Below are 20,154 nucleotides of genomic sequence, written 5' to 3' on the forward strand. Positions count from 1 at the left end.
CTACAGAATCATTTTATGGGGAAAAGGAACCTCGCTGCATGCGACACTACAAGGAAGGACCCTAAGTGGAAGTGGTTCATGTTTTGATGTTAACGGTTACAGGACAAGGGTACAGTGTTCATTTGAGAGAATTGTGGTGCTTTAACCATGGCAGATGTGAAGGTGAAGCAAGAATCTGCAGATCCTGTGGATATTGAAAACAGGTGACGTTTACTTTATATTAGGTCAGGCTGAAGAGCTCAGTTCCTGGGACAACATATAACGTACCTTTCCAATCATGGTATCTATAAAGCACATGTCCTAGTTAATACCATTACTATGTGTACCTTAGAATGCTGATAATCACACGAGAAACATTTGTCATCAATCACTTTACTGTTCAGGCGTAATGTGTTGTCACACGCTTGGGGAAATACTGCTTTACTGACTTGGGAAAAGACATTTGGTTTTCTAAATTCTAGCCCCATATTTTAGGGGTGTCTGAAAAAAAATCATCAATATGAATGTGTCGTAGCTGCAGTAAATAAGTATACACACAGATTCATCAAATATCACAGAGGTGGCCCACTTTTTGGAGATACAACCCCATTCGATTAACGCGTATTCGTCATGCCATATATATATATATATATATATATATATATATATATATATATATATATATATATATATATATATATAATATATATATATACAGTATATATAATGTTGGAATTTATATTTGAGACATAATTGTTGTGATTGTTCAACTGCTTTCATTCTAAGCCAGTTTGATGGACTAACAGTGATTTCAATGTAAGTAATTTGTTGCCACTGTGAAAAGTTCAGTTGAACAGAATACTGCTAATTGCAATCTTGATCAGTGATGTATTGGAATTGATTAACAGAGAATTGGAATTGGCCCCAGCCCTCTGTGTGTATATCTATGTCTATCTATATATATATATATATATAGAGAGAGAGAGAGAGGGAGAGAGAGAGAGAGAGAGAGAGAGATTGATTCCAGAGTCATGTTTTAAAACAGAATTGTTTGTTTGATTGCTTTCAGGATAAGAGATCTGTGTCAACAGTTCCCACATGGAATAACAGACCAGGTGATCCAGAATGACATGCCTCACGTGGCGCCACAACAGAGGGCCATGGTCATAAACAGACTGCTGTCAATGGTATCTTCTTTTCTCAACTTATTAAACAGCACCACAAAACTCATTTCATGCAAATTAAGCCTACTTATCCCTATGCAACTTTTTAATTTCATCTATACATTTTGGTTTAAAATATTTGTTGGAGTGTAGTCATAATAAAGTTTTAAAATAAAATTACCCGTAACATGACTGACTGACATTCTTCTGCTGACAAACAAAAATATGCTAATGTGCATTTGTGTTCTTCTCTTTACACCTGACATAAAAGTTACTATATATATATATATATATTTTTTTTTTGTTTTAACTATTTCAGGGCAAGCTGGACCTTCTGAGAAGTGCCTCATGTCTCATGTACAGGATGAAAGATGCTCAGACTGCAAAGTAAGGACCCTGTCAGTCATTGCTTTTTGTTACTAATACCCACTTTCCATCGTTAAGAGTGAGTCAGTGAAATATTATTCTGTATGGCTGTATGGCTGTATTTTTTTCACGGTTATCACAGACTTCACAATTTCCGTGTACTGTACCCATTGGAATAATGATGTTATTTTGCTTTCTTTTAAATTTGTATCTTTTAGGTAAATGTTCAAAATTATAGAAAAGTTTGAAATTGAGAGGATAACTTGTGAGGTGTAAAATTGTGGCTAATTTTTTTTCCAGCAAAATGAAGGGATCTGACAACCAAGAGAAGTTAGTTTATCAGATCATAGAGGATGCAGGAAATAAAGGTAAGCTATGAAGCAATTATAGTGTATCCTGTTTTACATGAACACTTCCACTGCATTAAGAAGTCACAGCAGAGAAAAGCATCCATTCATTAAAGTGCTGCTTTCAGTCTACTTTATAGATCAAATGTCATAATTACTTGTTGAATGTTCATATAATAAATTATAGGTTGGTGGTAAGGGAGGATGGATAGATCTTATGTGTCAAGTGATTTAAATACTGTGATTAAAATCCTCTAAATGTTGACTTGGCTTGGGACTGTGTTTCACTATTAATATGTAATAGTGTGCTGCTGGGGGAACAGTAATGGAGTATAAACATGTTCTTGTCCCAGGTATCTGGAGCCGAGATATTCGATTTAAGAGTAATCTACCACTAACAGAGATCAACAAAATTCTAAAGAATTTGGAAAGCAAAAAACTCATCAAGGCTGTAAAATCTGTTGCGGTGAGTATGTGTTTCAGCAGCAGTTCCTTTTGAGTCACTCACAGTGGTATTACTATCTTACACCTGGGGAAAAAATTATTAAGATTATAGTTTATTAAGTTTCTGATATTATTGTAATTCTCTCTCTCTCTCTCTCTCTCTCTCTCTCTCTCTCTCTCTCTCTCTATAGATATAGATATAGATATAGATATAGATATAGATATAGATATATATATATATATATCGATAGATATATAGATATATAGCTATAGATATAGATAGATATATAGCTATAGATAGAGAGAGAGAGAAATGGATAGATAGATACAAACTCTATATCTTGTAATATATATGTACTTCTTGCCTTATTTGAGAGCAGCCACAAACCTTTTCTTTGACATGCATTTCACTTGTATTCCAGGCTTCTAAGAAGAAGGTGTACATGTTGTATAATATACAGCCAGACCGCTCTGTAACAGGCGGGGCATGGTACAGTGACCAAGACTTTGAGTCAGAGTTTGTGGAAGTGTTGAACCAACAGTGCTTTAAATTCTTACAGAGCAAGGTGAGAGAGTCTGTACGTAATATGCATTAAACATTACAAAAACAATTAGGGTTGAGGAAGGAATAAAAAGATCAGAAGTACTCTTCCTCTTCGCTTTCCCTTCCAGGCGGAAGCTGCCCGGGAAAGTAAACAGAGCCCGATGGTACAGAGGAACAGTTCGTTTGCTTCCTCCAATGAAGTGTGGAAATTCATCTGTGAACTGGGCATCAGCAAGGTATGTGAAATGGGCATCAGTGAGGTATGTGACCTGGGCATCAGCAAGGTATGTGAAATGGGCATCAGTGAGGTATGTGACCTGGGCATCAGCGAGGTATGTGACCTGGGCATCAGCGAGGTATGTGACCTGGGCATCAGCAAGGTATGTGACCTGGGCATCAGCGAGGTATGTGACCTGGGCATCAGCGAGGTATGTGACCTGGGCATCAGCGAGGTATGTGACCTGGGCATCAGCGAGGTATCTGAACTGGGCATCAGCGAGGTATGTGAACTGGGCATCAGCGAGGTATGTGAACTGGGCATCAGCGAGGTATTGCCAACATACAGATATGTAGCCCAGGGCCCAAACAAAACAAAACAAAACAAAAAATGGCTCATTTAAAGTGTTTCTATCTGTCAGCCTGATAGAGGGACTCCTGGAGTTCAAATGAGGCAGGGTGTGGCAAGGCTGAGTCATGAGTCCCTATTTTTTTTTTTTTTTAAATAGAATTTTTTCTTTCTCCAAAGTTCCACTCGTATGATAGTAAGTAGGACAGTATAAACTAGTGCTTTGTGAATTATACTCATCAGAAATGCATCATTATTTTGTTTGTGATATTTATATTTTCAGTTTTTATCTTAAAGGTGAGCCTTGTAAAAGCAGTCAAAGGACAAAGGCCAAATGGCATATACTGTTAACAATATACATTGATTTACACATAGTGCAAGCATTGTATTTTGACTTGCTACGAGGAATAAAGTTTTACCTGTGGCTTGGTTTTAATTATGCCTAATTTCCAACAGTTGGGCTTTGTTTATGCCTACTTGGAGAATTCTCTTTTTTAAAAATGTTTTACTCAATTTTTTTCTAATTACAAAAAATATATATATATATATATATTGATTTTGTTTTATAACTGTGTTCTTTTTGAGGTTGAGCTCTCAATGGAAGACATTGAAACCATTTTAAACACACTGATATATGACGGGAAGGTGGAGATGACCATCATCGCGGCGAAGGAGGGGACAGTCGGAAGTGTCGATGGGCAGCTGAAACTATACAGAGGGGTCAACCCTATTATCCAGCCCACAGGCCTGGTTAAAACTCCCTGTGGCGTGTGTCCAGTAAGTTACTTTCCAATAATCACACAATTCAAAGGAGGTAATATGCCTGATTTAAGAGTCAACTGACACTGTTTCTTTAATTTGTCCTAGTAGTGAGTGATAAACATTCATGGAAATAGTAGTTTTGACATTTGAATGTATCAGTTAAATCCGTGTTCTTCTCCACGCTTAAATCGTTGATTCTGGACTCTGACTTGGTTTAAGTTCTTGGTTTTCTTTGTCTATTTGAAAATGTATTTTTTTTATTAGTGTTTATTATTTTCTTTCTTTTAAAGGTTTTTGATGACTGCCATGAAGGTGGAGAGATTTCTCCATCAAACTGCATTTATATGACAGAGTGGCTCGAATTTTGATTAATTTTTATTTCGATTAATTTTATGGACTCTTTAAAAGACATTGACCAAGCAGAAGAAAAAAAATTACACAGTACGTTCTGAACTGAGAAGGAAAACATAAAGTGAATTGGCCAGCTGAATGATAATTTATTTTATTTTAACAAAACAAGTCTGTATTTTGTGAACAAACATTATTTGTGTATATATAATCTAAGAAAATGTTGTCTATGTCTTCAACAACAAAATCACTTGTATCTGTGAGGATATATAATTCTGTAAATAAAATGAAAAGTATTCCACGCCTGTTGGATTGGTGAGCGACGGATAAACTATCTCTGTGTACTAAGCAAATTAAGTATGAATGCTGCATTGAAAAGCATGTGATGGCAAGCTAAATTATTAATACTGTGAAAGATACTTGCAAGCAGGTTTCATTAATTTGTAGTGTTGCACAAACTGATTATTCAGACTGAGCTCTCCACAGAAATGATAACTGGTCAAGGGTCATTGGTGTTTGGGACAGTTTACCACTGGAAGTGAACCAAGTGAAGAAACAGCAGCTTGGATTTGTGATTGATGCTTTTCTTCGACTCTGTGGAGAACAGCAGTTCATGGTATATCAGCCCGATCGACACCAAGAGTTCTCACCTGGGGAGAGCTCCATCCACATACTCCATTAATCAGTTTTTGCAGCTCTACTTATTTGACACCTCACAGATGCAACAGAGATATAACTTCTGTATTTCTTAATGCAGATTGGAGATCCTGGTCCTTGGAGATGGTGGATTTAGTTCGTTGTTTATTTGTTTACTAGGATATACGACCTGAGATGCTTTTAGCGTGGCAAAAGTTATGGTGGTAGTCCTAGAATGATGTCTGACATTGTCTGGTGTATTTACAGGATTGGCAGTATTAGATTTCCCAAGGGTCATCTGCAATTATAATAGCCAATCAATGCAACAATAAGAAAACAGTCATTAAAAAAAAGTAATTTCAACACAGCAGATCTGTACATTTAAACTTCTTTTATTGGTTTTAGCAGGGCGGGGGAAATGCACTCGCTGTTTAAGCTGGACCATTTACTATTTTCTGAACCACATTGATCAGTTCATGAAACTGGGTGTTCTGGAAGTGGCCCCGGTCTGTATATTTATGCAGCTCTGCGCCCAGGCCGTCCGCCACCTGCTGCTGTTCGGACCACGGTAGAAACGGATCGTCCGTGGAGCCGAACTGCACGATCTGACGACAGTTCGTCTGGATCGTCTCCCATTGCCACGGCCGGTTAAAATAGCCTGCAGTAAAACAGAAAAAAAATAATGTTTTTGTTCCCTCTTGTATAAAATATCAGGGAACATTTTGTTCCACTATCAATCTCTACATACACAGGTTCTGCTGAAGTATTAATGTTTATTGATTTATTTTCTGTTAAGTTTAATAGAGTTCTGTTTGTTCCCTGATAAACTCCATGATATTTAAAACAAGCTTCAAGAAAAAATATATCCAGACCGCTTACCGCTTTCTCTCTCATTTTCGTCCTTGAGGTCTGATACATAGGCAGACACCAGCACAATGCCATATACTTTGTGAGTCTCAGCATATCTACGAATAGGAAAGATAAAAATGATTCACCAGCATTAGCAATGTCCAAATAGATAAAAGTTACGAGAAGTTTGAGAAAGATGTACAGGATAATGCTGGCAAACATTTGATGAACCTTACTGCTCAGTGATTGCTTGTGGAACTGGAAACATTACTTTGTGATGCACTTTGTTTTTTTTGTTTGTTTGTTTTTCTTTAATAAAGGCCAGTCTGCAATAATAGGTTATGTGTGTGTTAACTGATACAGGCAATAGAAAGGTGATCCTACCTCATGGCAGCTGCTGCCCCAGAGCTGTGTCCAATGATCACAGTTTCTTCATCACAATGAAGTTCTTTTTCCATAAACGGAACCCATATACTCTCTCGAGCTGTCACTGCAAACAATGATTGAGATCTAAGTAAAATAACTCCTATCAGGTCAAAATTAAGTGTGCAGACCAATAAGAATTAATAATACTTACTAGGGTCAGGCATATTTTTAAGTAAGCACTGCATCTCTGGTATCTGTAATACATAAATAAATACATTGGCGATATTCTGAAGTTAGACTAAAAATATTCAGATGAAAGTTGTTTTATTGAGCAGGTTCCATTAATACTCAAACATTAAAGAGAAAATACATCCGAATTTTAAGATATAGCAGAAGCAATCTGCATTTAGTCCAACATGTGTCCTTTACTGTGTAGCAACTGCTTCATTTAATTATTTTTTTTTACCAGTTTTTGTTAATTATCTGGCCAATAGTGCCCCATAGATGGAGCCTAAGGGAATAGCAAAAACAAGTACCGGTATTTTTTTTTCAATATAATGAAAAAATAGCTTGACATGACCCATCCATTGTTTGTAAAGGAATTGTAATAAATAATGTCCTAACCAAGTTAAATCACAATTAGCGATTCACAAGATGTAAAAGGCTCGCATACTATAGCTCCGATTTATCTCCAGTGAGGAAAATAACAAGTAACTATATCTGGGTATAGGAAACTTAAAGGGCGGGATACGGTTCTGATGCCGTAGTTGTAATTCATGTAGAGAACGTTTTTTACAATTACACACTGAGCGATATGTTGAGATGTTTACTACTAGCTGAGCCTACAATTAAAAATACCGCCCGGGAACACAACGTATCTATTCTTTATCGTGCATGTTGTTAGGGGGGCACTGTTCTGGGATCATTAGAGCAGTCACCCTGTACTTTGTAAAAGGTTTTCCGATTCCTTACGTGTTGTTATACTTAAAAGTTTGCTGGATCCGTGTTCATTTCATTACAAAATACTGTACTTTACCTTTTTTGTAACGTCTCCATTAAGCACGCAACATTTTTTAAGCTTGGTACAAGGTTGACAGTAACACTGCATCGGAGTGCCTGAAAACTAACATTTTCGAATTTTACGCAGGAGGATTTACATGAACGGAAAATGTGTTGAAAATTCAATAGATTTATTTACGACAATTCACAAGAGCTGCAGTCTAGCTTTAATTAATTTTTTTTTTTTTTTTTTTTTTAATAAACTCGACTCACGTTTTATTTACAGATCATATAGTATCATAGTGCCATTGCTCTGCACGGGCACATTTTCAACCTGCACGGTTCCACGTCTTAGGTCAGAAGATGCGCATTCGTTAATTTACCTTGTTTATTTGCTTTTTAACCCACCCGTACCAGTTACAATGCTCCACATTTCCAGCACCATTCCCGGGTACTATCACAACTTTAGTTGGACGAATTATCTTGTCTTGATGCATTTTCTGGTAGAACTCCTTTTTTCCCCCACAATGATCATTCAGAATCGAAGTGCATTGTGGGACTTGTAGTTCTTAATCTCAAAATCTAATATGGCGTTTGACAGATCAAGGACTGCGCTAAATGTGAAATGAGCGTTTCTTTGTTTTCTCAGTCTAAAGTCTAGAACTTTTAGTTTTTATGTTAATTGTAAAACGTTTAATGATATAGTCAATATAACAAGAAATTAAATAAATATCTACTTCAGCTGAGCTTGCAGGTTATATGAACATGCAAGGGCAGCAGTGTGGAGTAGTGGTTAGGGCTTTGGACTCTTGACCGGAGGGTCATGGGTTCAATCCCAGATGGGGACACTGCTGCTGTACCCTTGAGCAAGGTACTTTACCTAGATTGCTCCAGTAAAAACCCAACTGTATAAATGGGCATGTAGAAATAATGTGTAAAAAAATAATGTAATTGTATGTAAAAATAATGTGATATCTTGTAACAATTGTAAGTCGCCCTGGATAAGGGCGTTTGCTAAAAAAAAAAACACACACAAAAAAACATGCATATTAGCACCAGTTACAGCTTGTAATGTTTGAGCCTTTATCTCTTGTGATTTCATTCCATTATTCTAATATCATTTTTACAACTGTTGGGAAGCAAAGGACTGCCACCAGCAGCTGTATAGTGTTAGTAATGCATCTGCAACTTGTAACGAAACAAAATGAACCCTAAAGCCCATGAAACGCTATGCAAGCCTTTTTTGGCACCTTTTCACAATTTGTTTTAGAGGACATTTTCAAGCAATTCTAACAAAGTAGCTCAAATCAAGAGTATTACAAATGTGTGTCCTTAATTATGCACATGTTAAAAATAGTTAAAATGTCCCCTAAGCTGTGTTGATTTAAAATAAAAGTTATTTAGAAGTTAGTGTTCTTTTTTCTTTCATGCATCTATCAGTATAAATAATTATTGTGATTCCAACAATTATGTTTTATTCAATTCAGTACAGCAGTTGGGTGTTCCATTGTCCCCAGGCAAAGGTCATAAGAGAATCAACAAGACAACACAGTTTGGGGATTTAATATAGCTTCTCTCACACATAACCCCTTATTCCTTAACCTATCAATAGGAAGCATGTTGTTGTGCAACCCTTTATGCAGTGACCAGGGAAAGCAAAGCAACCCCAGTTTGGTTCCGTTTGAACTTTATAATTGGGTACAACCAAACTTCCTGCCTTAGCTACCATATGTTACCATATCCCAGCAGGTTGCATTCAACAGATACGTTTACATATTTGAAAACAATGAATCTAAGGGCAGTTCAACTCAAACCACACAGCTCTATAGTCGGGATCCTCCTCAAACCCCAGCGATTTGAACAATCGGTAAGAAATCTCATTGCCTTCTTCGATGAAGCAGTAGACTGGATATCCCTGGCTGAGGAGGTGTTTGGACATTACAGTTACCAGTACCCTGGCCCAGCCCTTTCTGCGGCACTCAGGTAAAGTGTAGAGAAGTCCCAGAGCGCAGTGCTGGTAGAGCAGTATCCAGGCCACTGGGCTGCCAGACTCATCCAAAATGCAGAAGTTTGGGAAATTCTGTATATAGTTCTTGACAGATCTATAGCTGATCTCAGTGCCACCAAAACTCCAGGTTTTGTTAACCAGCTCCGCATGAGACTCATCCAGCGAGGACAGCCTGGGTGAGGCATCGCTGACAAAAACAAACCAAACAGGTGAATAATCAAGAAGAAAGCAGCGATGACAAATTAATCAGAAGGCACTGTATTTCAAACATATTTAAAAAAAAAAAAAAAAAGGATTTTAACATGGAGTGTCCCTCCCTTGACCAAAACACAGTGAATTGAGGGTAGTGAATTAATGAAGGCGCCATTACACAAGAAAGTATAGTATAGGATATAGTACATGGACAGCTTACTGTCGGTCACCATGGCCTAAACATGAATTAACCCAATTTGTGAATTATCAAATTGAAAAATAACACTGTAGATATTTGTACCAATCATGAGCCTGAATACGCCTCGATTTTCCTGTGAAGACCCAAAGTTTTTTTTATTATTATTTTTTTTTATATGAATAGCTAATTACTGCTGTAGCTCAGAGCAACATAAATTCTTTGCTGATTCTGTTTGAAAAAGTCCCAGCCATATATTGCATTGTTCTGGCCTCTCCATGGTGGCGTACCTTTCCGAAGGCAATTGAGGAAGACGTCTGACATCTCTCAACATCATGACATGCATCACCGATCCGATCTTTGAAGGGGTGTTTTTGGAAACGGCAAGTTCCTTCATCATGTCTACATGCCCAATTTCAATGCCTTAATGGAAAATGAAATATATAAACGTGCTGCCATTGATGTGCACCTTGGGTACATGTCACTGAACAGCCACGGTTTAAGAGAGAAGGTACTGGCTCTTAGCAAAGCAAGGGGTGCTTCTCGGCTCTATTAGGATTAAGAATGGAGATATCATTGCCCAAATAATTTCACCATGCTATATCTGCATATGATACAGTTTACCTTTTTTTAAAGTCGTCAATGGTTTTTACCCCAGTTCTCTCCCCAATTTGGAATGTTTTTATCCCGGTTCACCGCTGCAGCCCCCCAGCGACTCGGGAAATGGAGGCTGAAACACACGTCCATGGAAACGTGTTCCTGCCAATCAGTCATTTTTTCGCACTGCGGATCCACAGCGAAGCCACCAGACCTATAGTGCCAGAGGACAACACATCTGAATGGCTCCACCGCAGACACGCAGGCACCCCATCAGCCACAGGGGTCGCTAGTGCGTGGTGAACCATGGATTCCCCTGCCGACCTAATCCCTCCTTGTGCGCCGCCCCCTAGGAACCCCCAGTCACGGTCGGCAATGACATAGATCTTCAGGCTATAGGGCACATCCTTCACCCCACGCGGAGCGCCTTTACTGGATGCGCCACAGTTTACGAGTTTAAAAATACTTCATATCATTCAACACATGAAAGTAATTAAATGATCTAGCTTTTACCAAGACATAGGAATACTTATACCAAGTACCTGCAAACAAAGCAAATGCGCTCCACTCGACAACACCGGTCTCTTCCAGTAGTTTCCGCAAGTTGTCTTTGTTTTTCGAGAACACGCTGTATATATTAAAAACCCCTTCTCGATCCCGCACACTCTGAGTACACAGCAAATGAGGCAAGGGTTAACGAGGAGCAGCCATGTAACAAGAGACTTGAAATCCTGTTACCTGCGTCAAGTCTGTACCTTGCTGTGCGGTTTACAGATTACAGTTTTAAAGTCAGGCCAGGAATCCACCAGGACTTCTAGATTATGTGGTTTCTCTCTGTTGAGGTTGAAAAGGCAGCCATACACCTAAACATTAAAAAGACAAAAAACTAGTAATCTATAGAACAAAACGTGTGAGATTGCAACATGTAGCATTATGTATAAACACTGTCCCTCGCATGACTTTATGCAAAACATATTTTGGAATACATAAACGCTGCATTTCCCCGTCCCGAAGTTGGACTAAGCATTGGATCTGGCATACTTTGGTGGTGGGTTAATACAAGGCACTCAGTTAATACAGCTGTATAAATATACTTGGGAGAGGCGCCATCAATTTAGAATCACTAAAATAAACTATAAATTAAATGACAAACACTTTGACTAAACGTCTTTTCCTGTGTCTTCAGGGGTGAAATGTTTGTCCATGGATTTCACAAAGTGTCTTTTAGCATTTCTACATTTAGCACTTTTGAGCGATTTATAGTTATGGATGAGAGATTAAATAAATCTGAATTTCCTGTAGGGGATGTAAACAAACCAGAAGGACTACATGAAATGAACACAAAAAATGTGATGTCAAATGCAGTGAACACTAACAATAGTTTAGAAGTATAAAGCAAATTCAACTGAACGAAGTTTCATTTGAACGGCATTTTAAACTGCATATTGAACTGTTTTACTTAATTTGTTTTTGCTTTCCATGCCTTTGCCTTACCTTTTACCATTGTATTTAAATAATCTTTTAATTCCATATATTCCTAGAAGCCCACTCAGATTACAGAATGCCAGGTTTCTTACTGTTAATTAAAAAAAACAAAAACAAAAAAAAAACAAACACACAAACACAGGTGGTAGAGCATTCAGTTATAGGGCCCGAAAACTCTGGCATGATCTGCCTAGCTCTGTGAGGGAAGCAGCAAGTGTCACTGCTTTTAAAACAAGATTAAAAACACACTTTTATAATGTGGCGTTTTTATGCTGAAATTATGTTGGAGTAGTGGTTAGGGCTCTGGACTCTTGACTGGAGGGTTGTGGGTTCAATCCCAGGTGGGGGACACTGCTGCTGTACCCTTGAGCAAGGTACTTTACCTAGATTGCTCCAGTAAAAACCCAACTGTATAAATGGGTAATTGTATGTTTTAAAAAAAAAAAAAAAGTAATTGTATGTAAAAATAATGTGATATCTTGTAACAATTGTAAGTTGCCCTGGATAAGGACGTCTGCTAAGAAATAAATAATAATGTTCCTTTTATTCTCTGCCTTGTTTTACTGATGTGTTTTTTTTCTTTTTATTGCTATTCTTGCACTCTTACTAATATTTGTCAATGTTTTTATTCATGTGAAGTGCTTAGCAGCAATTTTTATTGTGAAAGGCGCTATATTAAAAATAAAGATTATTAGAATATCTCTATGGCAGGCAATGGCAGTTTCACAAACCCTGCTGAAAGTAATATACAATTACATAATCTGTTTTATTAATTTCAATTAGAACTCAGAATTATTGACACCATAAATAATGTAAGGGGACTTAATATATTTTAAAGCTATTTCCTCTTTTAAAAAGTTAATTAAATGCTATTGTGGGATACCTGTTCCCAGGGGTAAAATGCTGCTGGTATTCGGTACTGAGACTTATTTTGATACCGGTGTCATGAAAAATTAGCCTGGAAAATAAGTAGCTGCTTGCCTTTTTGCGCATGCGCGAAATTCAAAATTCTACAATAAAAGTCTCCATTAGTGGCATTTCAGGAAAAAGTGAAAATTATATGTAAAGCTGCGCGAGAACTCATTCTTCACCTAAAGTTATGATATTTTTAAAATAATTTTTATGTTGTACACCAGCTGCAGCTCAGTTTAAGAATACTTATTCTACCATAACTTAATTCATGCCCTTGCCTTATAATTTGAAAGACATCACATGCATCATATAAAGAGATCATGTAGCATATATTATATCACCAAACATCATAAATTAATACTTAAGCCCATTTACACTTCACAATTAATAACACATTTTAAAAAAACGTAAACATATAACTGTGTCACTCATATGGACACCACCCCCCCTAAAAAGCCCGACCTGATCATATTTAATTTCGGGGTGCCGAATTGAATCCCTCCCTAAACCCCTTACAAAATCCGAAATTACACTGGTCACCCAGTTATGTGCTTTGTTTTTATTTCCCCCCCTCCTCCCCCCTCCCTCAAAGATGTCTCTGGGTGATGCACGAGAATTTTTGTTTTCGGAAAGAGCTCATGCAAATTTGTTAAATCTTTTCATTCTTTTAATTAATTCCACGCTTTTCAATTTTCCTAAATCATTGCCTCCAGCATGGATCACCAGGATATTGGGTTCAGGGGAATTAAATTATAAACAATTTTAAAACAGGTGCCATCTCAGTCCACGCCATCCGAACCAGCGGACAGAGGTGCTTGGCAGCTGCTGGTCCAGCCTGAATTCTCCTGGCACATTGCTCCCCCCCAGTGCACAAAACTGCCCAACAATCCAGACAGAGGTGGCTGTGAAAGAATCAACAAGATATCCAATGTTATTTACAGCAGGTTGATTGCACTGATGATAGCAGTAGGGGCTGCTGAAATGTTTGCATTTTAGCACTTTATTCACTTTTTCCACATGTGGAGTGTGAATAAGATGAAATATTTCTGCTTTGGATTTTTTTGATATTTGTCATTGAGATAGTGTGCGAACATTAGACTTTAAAAAATATATAAATAAAATAAATAAATAAATAGCAGACAAAATAAAAAACACAGCACACTTTAGGAAAAGTGGACCTGCATGAAACCAACAGGATGTATGTTTATATCAGAGGTGTAAAATGTTGTGTATTTTAAGTCAGATAATCTGGTTGCTCCTCATTTGCAAATTATATAGACAACATGTATGTTTAAAAAATTGTACTGTATTTTAAGTTACTGTATTTTGTACAGAACATGCACAAAATACAGTAACTTAAAATACAGTAATCCATCACTAAGATTTTTCTACACATTTTTGGGTTATTGGTTTAATACACAGACTTGTATACTTACTAATCTGTTGACTTGTCATTTTTAAATGATTGGGATGTTTTTAGTCTGTTTAACGTCCATTTAAACAGAGCATAGCAGTAGTAAAAGTGAAATGCACCTAGAAATACACTTTCATAACAAATTTCACGTTTTATCGTGATTTTTCGTGCTCACGATAGAATCACGGCCGTGACATTTAGCAGACGACTTTCTCCAAAGCGACTTATACTAGAGACTAGTGGGTGAGCTATGAATCAACAACTGCTGCAGCGTCAATAGGACCTCGGCACGTCTCATCCAAAGGACGGATTAAAAATCTAAATTGACAAATTATCTTAACTCTGGTGTGATAGTGTACCATGTCTTTGTAAACTATGTGGTAAGGTAAAGTTAACCACTCACATTAAACAAGAATAACGATTGTTTTTTATATATTATAAAATATATATAAATAAAACAAATAAAAATAAATAAGTAAATAAATAATGTAAAAAAAAAAGTCTTCCTTCAATAATAATTAACTTAACGGTATGTTGTTCAAAATGGTATTATTACCTAAACGATACCTAATACTGTCAGAACACTTAAGTGTAAAAAATGTACTACGTAGAAAGACGGCAATCAAACATCAAGTACAGCTTGAAAATTAAAGTTCAGACAGAAAATGTCGACCACGACACAAACCTCCCCTTTAAATTTTGAATTTCGCGCATGCGCAAAAAGGCAAGAGGCTACTTATTTTCCAGGCTACTTAATTTCCGTGACACCGGTACTGGGTAGCGGCACTTATTTGATCTGCTTTTCATTCAATGCACCTGCATTCCATCCACTCAATCCACTAGCGTTCCGCTGGAAAGCACCATTGTCACAGCAACTAAACTCATTAAAATATTATGGGAATGAACCAATCGATGACCTATTGACCAGAGTAAGATCATAACAGGTTATTTGGCATCTTTGGTGCCAATCATTATTAAACCAATCGGACACTTTCATTTTGGCATGCTTCACAAATCTCTGCCCATTTAGCTTTGTGTCAGTGCACATTGGTTGATCGAGTGAAGGGATGTGGAAACAGCGGCATTGAGTTAATGTTTTCTTTAGTGTGGAAAAATGAGCCGAGTGTGAAAGAGCTGCTGCACATAATTAACTTGAAGGCAAAAACCCACGTCTGTGTCCCCGCTGTGAGTAGTTGATAGGCATTAGAAACGAGTCAACTTTGGTACCTGCCTGAAACACAAGAAAAAATGTATCATTTTAAAACTACTGTTCAGCATCCTCTGCTTTAGTTCAGTGGGGCAAAGCAAAAAGTGCTCACAACCAGTGGTGGCTGGTGGGTTTTTGTAAGGTGGGGCAGAAACCTGATAATACACCCCCCCACCACCACTTTTTCGTCTTTTCCGAGATGTGCTTCAAGTCGCTCACTCCTCGGTCCGTCCAGGCCAAATCCGACGCAGTTGTCCGAAACAGGAGACATGGAAAGCAGAACACTGTGTTGCGTTGTTGCACACCCACACAGCCAGGGCTTTTTCTCGTACCATGTTGCTGATTTACTGTACTATTTGGCTGATCCAGGCCCAGCTCCTTGATCTGTAATCTTTCTGGCAGAGTTCTCCGCTCAAACAGACTTTGCTGTAAAGACAGCACGGCGTTCATTGGCCTTTCTTGTTCTGTCATCGTTCACTTTCTAACAAAAATGGCGGCGAGCCACAAACTTCTTCTCTTTCTCCTTGTTTAATGTTCTTATTCTGAGGCTGCTATTTGGCTGCAACATTAATCGTCTTGATAAATATAGCAATATTTTATAAATCGCCATCTAGTGTGTATAGGTGGTAACTGCACAGACTCCCCATTGGGCGTTAAATTTGCCACCCCAAATGGGATTAATAGGAGCAGCGAAAAACTAGACTACAATTTCAGCTGAAAATCATAACTACGCACGCTCATAAACGGTCCTCCTCCGGGCGAGACCCTCCGGAACCTGCTATGGTGGGGCGGAGAATCTAGCAGAACACCTGGTTTTTGTCTCCAGATTATTGTTAGAAGGGCCTGGGATTAAGACCCAGTAGAGCGGAGGGCCTACTATATTTCTAGAAACAAAATTATAAAAGATAGAAGTGCATATGTCTATATCATAGGATATACTTAGTATTTTTATGAAAAAAATGCTTTGCTTTGTGGCAACCAGTAAGTGTTGGGTGCTGCACTCTGAGGCCCGGGCCACAGTATGATGAAAAATTAATCTAAATAGACAGAATATATTATTGTAGATAAGCAATAAGTTGAAAAAAAAGGAGAAAACAGGGATATATATTATATTATATTCCAAGGCTATCAATGTGGAATGGCCAGGTCCTGTTGTAGGGGAGTACCCAGGGTCTGGAAAGTACGATTTCAGAGAATACTATGGAGAATAAAATGGTCAAGTAGAGTACAGCAGTCACTGCATAGTGTAATAGTTCTCAATACTTATCCTTGAAGATGCAAGTGTTATACAGAGGTATAGCACATGGCTGTGGTACTGCAGAGAGTACAAAAAACGCTTTCAGTATTTTCAGCTTCCTTGTTTATGGGGAACTGGTTAGACTCTTATTTTTTAAAGCTTATTTTGTATTTAAAAAATGCATAGTGTATCGATGTCTACACATTTTAGAACTATGTATTAGTTACTACTCAAATTGTCTTTAATGTTTACGTGTAGGAGAAAAAATAAAATAAGCCACAAGTCTACTTCAGCCAGCCTCGCATAGAAGGATCTGCACTTTTTTTGTTGAGAATTTCAGCCCTACCAGTTGCCTTTACTTCAAGGCTAGAAAACAAACAACAACGAACCTGCAGCAAGGCTATCATTTATTTGGATGTATGTTTACCTTGATGGATTGAGGGAAGAACTCCTTGAGAGCCGACTCTGCTATTCGCAGTTCTTCAGTGCCCAGTGCCAGCATGTTGTTTTGAGTCCAGTCAGCGTTCCATTACCAGGAAACACAACACAAGAGATCACGTGACTATCCATAGTTCATTGGTCGTGTTCTTGTAGTATTCCACAGCTAGCTGCTCTGTTTGACGTCACACACAGCTACTAGAGAAACGTCTTCACAGGGCTTACTGCGCGTGGCGGTGCTGTTTCACACCACATTGCTACTCGTAACGTCTTCTCCAAACCTTTGGGGAACTTACCAGCAACATCACCTCTTTATCCTCTACGTGCATAATTAACGACTTATTCTATTTGTTTGATGTGTATAATGAAACGTAATTACATTTAATCATTTAATTTATGACAATGTATCCCACATGGAGATTGCATTCACTTGCAGTCAGTTATATCTTAATTAAATTTTCTAAACGTCCTATAGTTAGTTTATGAATTATCAGGCTATACAGAGTCAGTTTGATGTAATTGTAATAACAATTATAACATTATAACAGTATACATTACTTATCATGGATTAGTACATTGTGTTTAATTTAGTATTAATTACTATTTTGTATTGATTAATTCATTTATTTATGTGGGTGTGATGGACTTACTTGTCTAAAAGATTGCACCGCAATTATACTTGAGTGCGTGCTGTGTTCATTCAAGCAGATTGATTGATTGATTGAGAGAGAGGGGAGCAGCGTATAAAAATCACTGCACTAGTTGAAGTGAACTGTTTTCACTGTTTAACCTGTATTAATAGGTATCTTTAGTCTCAATTAAGTGCAGCAGACTTTTAGTGAAGCTCAAGAAGTGTTTCTTTCTTTGGTTTGTACACAGAAGTAGTATTTGATTTTGATGTGTGGTATTGAATTGTGAATTGCACTGAGTTCTTTTTAAATGCTTTGATTGTTTGTGTGGGGTCATAGTTATATTGATTTATAATTGATGTTGGCTTATGTTTATTGGTTTGTGTAATGTTTTAATATAGTGACGCCTGTTTGCTAATTTAGCCTGGGATTGTGTAATAAGTGATCCATTGATTGAACCTGATGGTAATTGTTTTGAAATCCTGTAGCTCATTTTCTCTGTGTAAAGACATATTTTAAACTATATCTAGCTTTGTGTCTTGTTTGAGCTTTTACCCTCGTGAGTGTTTTGGGATCTCTTAAACCGGACCTTCCTGGTCAAATAAAGGTGGTGGCAGCGAATTACGTTACTGAAATCCAGCTGGCCTTTAAAATAGGTCTGTTACATGAGTAACACTTTAGAACAAGTGTCTAATTGATGATGAATTACGCATGAACTAATTTATCAGCATGATAAAATAGGAATTCATGATGAATACACTTCTAATTCTAATGTAATTCCGTGTCTGAAATAAATTATGAATTACATATGAACAGACACTTATTTTAAACTGTTACCATGTATTTAATATAGCGTTGACAAGGCAGTTCACTCTTTGCATAAAGATAACATGTCGTTCCCCTCCACTAACAAGGGGGCAGCAGTAGTTTTAGTAGCTATTTGAATTACGATTGGCAGGTCATTAGTGATCTCTGCATCGTCTCTTTGGTTCATAGCCGCAGCCAGCCTCCCGCTGCAACTTTTCAGAGCTTCAGCGGGTGGAGCTTAAGTGACGTCACGCAGCAGCCCTCGAAGAACGCGCATCTGTGCAGATCTGCGCTGTAAGAACACGACATACTTTGGACGCAGATAAATTGACATGTCAGGCGCAGACAGCTATAAAAGTTGTGCAGCTGCACTATTTGCTGTATGAAGGACCCATCATTTCGCAGGGAGTGATGTGAATTTGAGGAGATTTTTCGAATCGGGAGAGTCCATATAATTTAAGATAACACTGAGACTATTAAATAAAGATATCCCAAATGAAACAAATCAATAACACATAACATTAAGAATAACTAAAATTAACTAAATTGAAGCCCTGATCCACCTTGATTGAACACTGACCTGTTCTATACCAGAAAAATTGTAAATTGTGTAGAAAGATACATATATAAGACTTGATATAAACTAGGGGTGATATGTCAAGTTAGATTTCTCTTAAAGTTATAAGCACTACTTTTTAAGACCATTCTTAATTCATACAGACACAAAGGAGGCCGTGCTGATCACCTTTAACACTAAGGCTGTGTCAACTCTAATATGAACTAGCCAATCAGAAACTTCCTCTTGACTTCGTTCCAAAATCACGTAAAAACAACAGCTTTAGCCACTAAACTGGCTTCAACTATAACTTCCAAGCTGTTATCGTTGTACCACAATCTTCTAACTACTCCACAGAGGAACTCAATCTTGTTGCCTTAAAATATGCCCTGACTGCTTTACCTAAGAAAAACTATGCAACGAGTATTACATTATGAATAATATTTTTTATTTATTTGGCAGATGCCTTTATCCAAGGTGACTTACAGGTGTTATAGGGCAGTACAGGGTTACAAAGCAAGATTAATATTTAAATACAGTATAATTTACAGTAAATGCAATAATACTACTAGAATACAATATGAGCTAGGATGCAACAAGTCAGGATTACAACAAGTTATATCTACAATGACATAGTAGTGCAATAGTGCAAGGATAGTGCATTAGCCGAGGATCCAGTAATGTGGTGCTGAGATCAGGCAAATCCAGTGCATAGTAGGAGGGGTAAAGCAAGAGATCTACAATGCAGTCTAAACAGGTGGGTCTTGAGGAGGTGACAGAAGGCAGTGAGAGACGGAGCAGTCCGGAAGTTCTCTGGTAGCTGGTTCCACCACAGGGGCTAGGGAAGAGAAGGAGCGGGCATGGGAGGATGGAGAGTGGAGGAAAGCATGACCAGTTAGCCAGTAGAGGAGGAGCGGAGAGGGTGAGAGGGGGTGTAGGGAGACACGAGGTATTAGAGGTAGGAAGGGGCAGTGTGGTGAAGAGAGCGGTAGGGAAGAACAAGGGTCATGAACTGAATGCAAGCAGAGATAGGTAGCCAGTGGAGGGTGTGAAGCAGAGGGCTAGCGTGAGAGTAGCGAGGCTGGGAGAATACAAGACGAGCAGTGGA

The 20,154-nt window shown here is 37.9% G+C and overlaps 3 protein-coding genes across 3 annotated transcripts; 1 reads left to right on the forward strand and 2 right to left on the reverse strand.

The window, feature by feature from the left end:
- Positions 1-64: 64 nt before the first annotated feature.
- On the forward strand, positions 65-4,819 carry polr3f (polymerase (RNA) III (DNA directed) polypeptide F). Its single transcript, XM_034018125.3, has 9 exons — positions 65-203; positions 1,049-1,166; positions 1,462-1,529; positions 1,809-1,876; positions 2,209-2,321; positions 2,722-2,865; positions 2,972-3,079; positions 3,994-4,185; positions 4,461-4,819. The coding sequence occupies exons 1-9, from the start codon at positions 148-150 to the stop codon at positions 4,536-4,538; spliced, it is 945 nt and encodes a 314-aa protein (XP_033874016.2). The 5' UTR covers positions 65-147; the 3' UTR covers positions 4,539-4,819.
- Positions 4,820-5,528: 709 nt separating this feature from the next.
- rbbp9 (retinoblastoma binding protein 9) lies at positions 5,529-7,933 on the reverse strand. The gene is made up of 5 exons (XM_034018126.2): positions 7,752-7,933; positions 6,581-6,623; positions 6,388-6,493; positions 6,034-6,119; positions 5,529-5,812 (listed from the first exon to the last, which is right to left on the reverse strand). Exons 1-5 carry the CDS (start codon positions 7,863-7,865, stop codon positions 5,586-5,588), a joined length of 576 nt encoding a protein of 191 aa, XP_033874017.1. The 5' UTR covers positions 7,866-7,933; the 3' UTR covers positions 5,529-5,585.
- Positions 7,934-8,434: 501 nt separating this feature from the next.
- On the reverse strand, positions 8,435-17,358 carry LOC117410633 (glycine N-acyltransferase-like protein 3). Its single transcript, XM_034017323.3, has 5 exons — positions 17,044-17,358; positions 11,117-11,224; positions 10,904-11,027; positions 10,055-10,187; positions 8,435-9,563 (listed from the first exon to the last, which is right to left on the reverse strand). Exons 1-5 carry the CDS (start codon positions 17,116-17,118, stop codon positions 9,161-9,163), a joined length of 843 nt encoding a protein of 280 aa, XP_033873214.3. The 5' UTR covers positions 17,119-17,358; the 3' UTR covers positions 8,435-9,160.
- Positions 17,359-20,154: the final 2,796 nt, after the last annotated feature.

This window comes from Acipenser ruthenus, chromosome 6, assembly GCF_902713425.1.
Source record: "Acipenser ruthenus chromosome 6, fAciRut3.2 maternal haplotype, whole genome shotgun sequence".
NCBI lineage: Eukaryota > Metazoa > Chordata > Actinopteri > Acipenseriformes > Acipenseridae > Acipenser > Acipenser ruthenus.

Bases quoted from the DNA above. Each gene is read 5' to 3' on its own strand.
- LOC117410633 (XM_034017323.3), bottom strand. From the start codon at position 17,118: ATGCTGGCACTGGGCACTGAAGAACTGCGAATAGCAGAGTCGGCTCTC. The intron at 11,028-11,116 runs GTACAGACTTGA...CTGTGTACTCAG, and splicing joins TCTGTAAACCGCACAGCAAG to AGTGTGCGGGATCGAGAAGG. The intron at 9,564-10,054 runs GTACGCCACCAT...TGTTTTTGTCAG, and splicing joins CCTCAATTGCCTTCGGAAAG to CGATGCCTCACCCAGGCTGT.
- rbbp9 (XM_034018126.2), bottom strand. From the start codon at position 7,865: ATGCATCAAGACAAGATAATTCGTCCAACTAAAGTTGTGATAGTACCC. The intron at 6,624-7,751 runs GTAAATTAACGA...TATGTATTACAG, and splicing joins TTAAAAAGCAAATAAACAAG to ATACCAGAGATGCAGTGCTT. The intron at 6,494-6,580 runs GTAAGTATTATT...CATTGTTTGCAG, and splicing joins TAAAAATATGCCTGACCCTA to TGACAGCTCGAGAGAGTATA.
- polr3f (XM_034018125.3), top strand. From the start codon at position 148: ATGGCAGATGTGAAGGTGAAGCAAGAATCTGCAGATCCTGTGGATATT. The intron at 1,530-1,808 runs GTAAGGACCCTG...TTTTTTTTCCAG, and splicing joins AAAGATGCTCAGACTGCAAA to CAAAATGAAGGGATCTGACA. The intron at 2,866-2,971 runs GTGAGAGAGTCT...TTTCCCTTCCAG, and splicing joins TTAAATTCTTACAGAGCAAG to GCGGAAGCTGCCCGGGAAAG.